This window comes from Eimeria mitis, genomic scaffold (genome assembly GCF_000499745.2).
Source record: "Eimeria mitis Houghton genomic scaffold, Emh_scaff1475, whole genome shotgun sequence".
NCBI lineage: Eukaryota > Apicomplexa > Conoidasida > Eucoccidiorida > Eimeriidae > Eimeria > Eimeria mitis.
This window is the reverse complement of record NW_013569401.1, coordinates 3,613-10,315: the sequence shown is the minus strand read 5'-3', so window position 1 is coordinate 10,315 and position 6,703 is coordinate 3,613. Positions and strand designations below refer to the sequence as shown.

The following is a 6,703-nucleotide window of genomic DNA, read 5'->3' as shown; positions in this document are numbered from 1 at the left end:
AGCTCCATAGAAGCTTGAATGATCCTTCGTTACCCGTACGTTCAAGCCAGCCCTCAGCAGGATTGCAAATCTGCTAAATCCATCCCTGTCTCACCGTTACACCACTGTAGTTCGTAGCGATTCGGAAATGCTAGTCGTCTTGCTGTGTCTCTACTGTGCTCCTCAGATGCTTGGTTATGTACCAATGAGCCTTCCCCGCGAGAGTGCTGAGGTATGGCAGACACCGTGAAACGACTTGCTAGAGTTTGAAGCACTCCCATACTTAGCTCCCTGTTTTCTTTTCGGCCTCCTTCTGCCGGCAATTTCTAGAAACAAAGCAGTAGACGAAAAGAGCACGGGATATTGCACTTGGAAAAAGAGTGTCTACCTCCTCCACCCACAGCAAAAGTTCTGCTCATGTGTTGCTCGCTGGTTAACTTGACCTTAACCGTACCACAAGCACCTATAGCTCTCGAGCAAGTTAGAAGGCACATTTGTTCTATTATTTATTGACATCGCACGGCTGTTCTTTCGCTCCTGTGATCCCATACAGAATATGTCTTCTATTATGGAGGAGCTAGAACGACCTGTGCCTTCTATCACCTTCGATGAGGTATGTAACGTGCGTTCCCTTCAGATGAAAAGACATGCTGGGCTATTTCTGTAGCAGAACAGGCATGCGACAGCTTCAATGCACCATTCTTGGGGTGGATAATTCCCTCAAGAGGCCTCACAGTGGCAAACTTCCTCTATTGTTGTTTTGTGCCTTTAAATTGCAATTTTGAATTCCTTCTCAGGCAGCTGCTGACCCCTGCGTTGCTCACATTTCCCGGGAACTCCAGGAGATAGAGGATTTGCATGCTTTGGAGCTCTGGCGGACAGCTGAACTGAACAAATCGGTCACTTCTGAGATGTTGCTGAGGTCAATGGTCAAGTTTGCTCACTTCGCGATAAGGGAGGTCGCACCAGAGAGCTCCCCCGAGTATCGGCGTTCGATATTAAAACTCANGCTCACTTCGCGATAAGGGAGGTCGCACCAGAGAGCTCCCCCGAGTATCGGCGTTCGATATTAAAACTCACGAACAAGTGGATCAGGACCTCAGAACTACTGCGAAAGTTCAATGAGGCCACCGCATCCTGTCCCAACCCAACAGTCCGGCCCATATATTTCCCCCAATATGAAGATAAAATACTTCCTCTTCCTGAGGAGTCGCTCAAAGACCTCCCGTCTCAACTTTCGAGGATTCTGAACCTTCAGATTCCTCCTATTCACAGGTGCGGTACCATCGAAGCGTTGGGCATCTCTTTTGAGTTGATGAGCTGCCAGATATCTCATAGAGAATGCGTGCATAAAAAGGCTTATGAGAGCCTACTTCACACAGGAATCCCAGTATGGAGCCGCCCGTACTTGGGATTTCAGTTAATATCCTAGTTGTGTCGTCGTGCATTGTTCAGGCTGTTGATTGGCGGTGCATACCTGTTGTCACTCACTCTGAATCGTCGGGAACTCCCTGAGGGAACCACGAGACAGGAGATATCTGGCTTAGTTTTGAGCAACCGCAACCTGCTCATAACTTTCGCCTCTACGCACCTTCAACCAGCAGCCCAGGCAAGTCTCTTCATTGTTGCATTTATTGTGCAGGAGAGGCGTGAAGAGTGCAGAGTCCATGCTCACTTTCTGCTTTCACGCTGGTCTTCTATTTGAGCTTAAGCGCTTAGAAACTCGAACAGTATACTGACTTACAAGGCTTCTATAACCTTATAATAATGTGCTAAGGCGGCTGGTGCTGGCAGATCGAATCGGATATTATATTTGTTAAGGGGACATGCCTTGCGATATCCATATTTTTGCTTGCAGATTCATGTTAGGAAGTATGCACAAGAAATTGCTCAGACGGCGGGGCGCATCTTGGACATTTCACTGGACCCTAGAGTTCAGTGGGACCTTATCCGGACTCTTATGGTTGTCCCTTTTTGGCTCTTTGCATTTGGACGGTACTGCGGGCCGGCTGACAAGAATGCAAGTTTTGAATTGGGCTACGGGTTCTGTCCCTTGCACTTGCTGGACGTTGTAAGCTTCCTCAAAATAAATTTTTTACTTAGCTGGGAGGGCGTCAGTAGGGACAGGGGAATAGCGATGCAAAGGGACTATTCAGGGGAGCCGCCAGTGGCTTCTCCTTTTGAGATCAGATCCCTGCACGAGATGCTGGGTCTTGGGATTTTANAGGGGAGCCGCCAGTGGCTTCTCCTTTTGAGATCAGATCCCTGCACGAGATGCTGGGTCTTGGGATTTTAGAGTCGTTTCATATGCTGCATTTCCTGGTGATTTTTTCAGTTCATTAAAGACGCGACGGATACATGTATGGAGCAACAAGGTCTGCAAAATTGGGCTAAACGGTCTATCAGCAAGCTGGTTAAGCGTGTTGAAGCGGGGACATTCCCAGACAAAGCTAAGGAGCATGCCAATGTGTTCCTCGAACAGCACCTGCAAGATTTACCGCAGCTGAGCCCAGACTTGTTCCGGAGGGGAGAACAGGGTAAAATATTTAAGGTATTTCCGCTTCAGCAAACGCCGAGAATAACTCAAGGGTAGCACTTCACACATCATAACGCTTGTGAGCACGCAAGCTGGTTGACGGTAGGCGCCTTTGGACAACTACAGAAATGCCGAGTGGGCTTTGGGCGCTAGCCATGGCATACTGTAGTCTCTGAAGGGCAAGATAACAGATTCCTCCAAGGTTGGCACCTCCCCCGCGTGGGACTGTGGGTGCAAGTGAAGATGAGTCGACAAATTACAGTCTGTGACCTTTGGAGGTGAATAGTTCTTGAATTTATCCCCCTAAATGATATTAATAGATTATATACATTGGAGACGCTTGGTTGCTGTTTTGGACGCCGCTAAAATGTTTGAATGCGGCGTTGCTTTTCGCCTCCAACTTCAAATCGTTTTGAATTTACCATTTATAATGCTGCTTTATTACTTACAATGATTTCAATGGAGTGTTGGGACTGCACTGCACAGCAGCGTACACCGCAGAAGCCCATGCTAGATCGATAGATCTGCGTGGATAGTGTACGTATAATTCAATGCTCATACCGATGTATAGTACACTCTTCAGGCCCCGGCAACGGAAAACAGCTATAAGGGTTTTCCGTTGCTGGGGCTGCTGCGCGAGACTTTCTGCATGCTACGTTCCGTCAAACACCTCGTAACGATGTACGAAACCTTCAAGGGTAGATCACCCACTACTCGCACGCAAGTGGAGCGGATGCTGCTGTAGTAGGGTGCAGTGCATGTACTGCTGCTCAAAAGCGTCCAATGTGTTAGTTCATGTACCAAAGGGGGCTTATGTGAAGCTTGCAGTTGAGCTACAGCAGGAACTGCAGAAATAAGTGCTGCAGCTTGTGAGAGACTGCCTCCTCTCCGCACCCAACCCACGCCTTTACGCTGATGTGAACACAACGCCTGGAGGCTGCAGGGGACCTCCGCTGCTCTCCGGAAAATGTTATTAAATATTTTGACTCCATAACCACCCACCACAGTCCTCTGCTATGTTAGAGGAGTCTTATCACGTCGTATGTGCATGAAGGCGCGGACGGTAGCATGGCCTGGCCTGCGTGAAGAGGTCTGCACTTCCACCTACTTGCAGGCTGCCTACTAAGAACAAGGTAAGTTTTCAACAATCTTCGACAGTGTTACCGCATGTAGCAAAGAAGGCTTTGTTGTGCATGCATGTGCGGGTGCAGCACGAGTTGCAACTCGTATCAGGCCAACTCCTCTCCCTCTCTAGGGACGCACATCCTAGTACGCCTGGGGACTGACGAGGATGTCCGTTGCCTTTGGAAGCTCTTATATTAAGTGTTTGAGCTCTTTTGCAGCTCGCTACATCCCTTGAATACGATCGAGGAGTCTCGTCACACATGCAGCTTGCTAAGTTCTAGAGGTACAGCATTGACAGCATTTGTTAAGGCTGCAAGGAGCAGCTAATGTTGGTTACAATGGCGCTGCTATCAGGCAGAAATGCTTACCTCTATCTGAGTTGACACACAGAACTGAACGTATAGTGAGACTCGTACAACGTTCATAGAAATGCAACAGCCCTCTGCCAGTTCCGTCCTCGCACTAATAATAAATGATGAGCCGAGAAAACACAGATATAAACGCTTTGCAAATGAAAGGACCCTCTACTAATACTAATAATACTAATTCCCACTTCTTCTCAGCACAAAAGGACGCGCTCAACAGACAGCACACCGCGTGCCAGCTCAACTAAGAATGAGGGGTCCTGATCCCGTGTCTTTGAGCTTTCGGCGGCTATATCCTGGTTCTGTGTTTGTTATTCGGGTGAGAGTGAGGCATTATAATTTATTATACTGACGATCAAAGAAATATACGGAGCTAAGCGCCTTGTAAGCGACACGGTTCACTGCCCAATCGGGGCTGTGTTCAGGGGGGCCCCACCCCACTCTTTGGGTGCGTGCAGCTGAAGGGGTACCCTTCTACGTCTTGTTACATATTAATCTTCTTCACCTTAATTGTTGGCAGTATAAATAAGAGGGGATACTCGCAGATCCTTGGAAGCCTTTACGAGGGTTTCTGCGCTGTAATGGGACGCCGCTTCTCCGGAAGAACGTGTGTAACACTTGGGCGATATTTATCCCCCTGGTATGCTCCTGCATCTCTCATTGAACATTAAATTCAGTATTTCATCCGAAAAGTAAACCAAAAACAACTCAAATATCATCTAGAGGCCGCGCCAGCTACCGGCGACTGGTTACCCTGACCGTCTCTGTTGAGAGCTAAACGCAACCATGCCGCAAATGTCCTTCCCAGCTAGTCAGAACAACGCCGCCATGAAGGAGGTGAGTATTTTCAATATTATTTCGCGCTCATGCACGACTCTTTATCTCCTCTTGTCGTTATATCGTGCTGTTTGGCGACCTGCATCTGAGTACAGAGGGACGCATGTCTGTAGCGCGTTTCTCCAGCTGTAACTCCACACACCTAGGTGTGCAGTTGTGTTTGCGTAAACATGTGTTTGTACGCATTCATCTGCGGGTTTCTAAGTGCCTATGCCGTTGCAGCACCTGCTGATTCGCTCGAGTATATGCAGTGGCTGGCCAGGCAACGGCGTGGAGTTGTGGTTGCTGTTGGTTGTTGGCTTTACCTGCAGGTCCTGGCCCAGCTGCAGTCGTCGGACACGGCTGTGCGTAATGCCGCGGAGGACCTGCTGAACAAGTCTTCGCTGCAGCAGCTGTTGCCCGCTCTTGCTGCTGCAGCTTCTGCATCAGAGGAGGACGAGTCGAGTAGGCAGCTCGCGGCTGTGTTAGTCCGGCGGTATGCAAACAGCAAATTGAAAGAAATGAAGGACAACTTGGAGCAGAAGCAACAGCTCGTAGAAATGGTTATGAGGAGCCTCTTACCCGCTTTCTCTTCCGGGGGTCCCTTCGTTGTGCGGAAAGNCTCGTAGAAATGGTTATGAGGAGCCTCTTACCCGCTTTCTCTTCCGGGGGTCCCTTCGTTGTGCGGAAAGCAGCAGCTGAGGCAATCGGAGAGCTGTGGCAACATTTGCCGTCTACAGGTGCTTTTATGTTTTCTCGTGTTTAAATATAAAATGGTTTAATCATTTTAATATTTTTACTTCTCATGAGAAACGTCGTACTCATCTCTACCCAAGCGTCCGCTGTGTTCTCTTATTCTGCGCAGCAACCATCAGCCAGACAGCCCCTTTTGGGTTCATCTTGCAATGGCTTGACGCCCAGCCGGGTCAGGGGGTATCTTCGGAAGAAGAATGTCTTTTGTGGCTATTGGTTGATCGACTGGCTGACATCGCTGACCCTGAGGTGTATGTACCGCGCACGGACCAACTCGTCCAGAAGTTGAACCTCACATTTCAGCAGCTAGATGTCAAGGTGGGTGGACTCTATCCTTTGCGGCTATCGACATGCGTGTAGCCAGGAGGGGTGACTGCATATGGATACATACATGGCGACGCATGCAAATAAACACAAACNCATGCGTGTAGCCAGGAGGGGTGACTGCATATGGATACATACATGGCGACGCATGCAAATAAACACAAACACATAGGCAGCAAAAGGGGGAAAAGGGGCGCCCCTAAAGTCCCTAGCTTCTATGTAAATGCTTACTCATTCTCTTAGACTTCTTTAGTTTGTTCAAGTATCTGACTGCTGTCTCACCAGTTGGCGTTGGGGCCAGACCAACTGCATCTCCCAGCCTGGCTGCTTCTGTTTGTGCGCTTTATGCAGAAATGTGCGGCTGGCGAGGAGGCCCTGGAGACATTGTTTTATCGGTAGGTGCTTTACCTTTTTCGTTATCTGTCCGTCATACTGTGCCGTCTATGTGTTCTTCCCTTTATGTGTCTAGGCTGTCTGTATGGCGTTTTTATTTGTTCGTCTTTGTTTTTAGCGAGGCCTCCTCATGTGTCAGTTTGGTGCTGGAGGTGCTTTGTTTCGCAGCACGTCTCGGTGGAAAACGGAGACGGCGGAGGCTAAAGAAGCGAAGACGAAGGCGATAACGGCCTACTGCTCCTTGTGTCCAGTGGTCTTGCAGATGATCAGCCGACAGCCATCTCCTGAGCTCTTGGCCCCTCTTGTCTCTCTGGCTGAAAGGGGCCCCCAATTCTTCCGCGACCAGCATGCAGCTCTCCTGGCCGCTGTTAAGAGTATTCTCGGCAACTCCAGTGTAGAGACAGAGGAGACT

The 6,703-nt window shown here is 49.1% G+C and overlaps 1 protein-coding gene across 1 annotated transcript in view; it reads left to right on the top strand.

Moving 5' to 3' along the window:
- Positions 1 to 6,703, top strand: part of EMH_0037830 (uncharacterized protein) — a gene marked incomplete at both ends in the record, with an annotated part of 10,761 nt that overhangs the window by 557 nt on the left and 3,501 nt on the right. Inside the window, 10 exons of the mRNA XM_013495218.1 lie at positions 167 to 211; positions 533 to 592; positions 777 to 913; positions 1,435 to 1,642; positions 1,838 to 2,050; positions 2,315 to 2,530; positions 5,154 to 5,286; positions 5,687 to 5,892; positions 6,250 to 6,293; positions 6,460 to 6,703. Coding sequence (XP_013350672.1) covers positions 167 to 211; positions 533 to 592; positions 777 to 913; positions 1,435 to 1,642; positions 1,838 to 2,050; positions 2,315 to 2,530; positions 5,154 to 5,286; positions 5,687 to 5,892; positions 6,250 to 6,293; positions 6,460 to 6,703 — 1,506 coding nt within the window. The remainder of the gene's footprint in view (positions 1 to 166; positions 212 to 532; positions 593 to 776; positions 914 to 1,434; positions 1,643 to 1,837; positions 2,051 to 2,314; positions 2,531 to 5,153; positions 5,287 to 5,686; positions 5,893 to 6,249; positions 6,294 to 6,459) is intronic.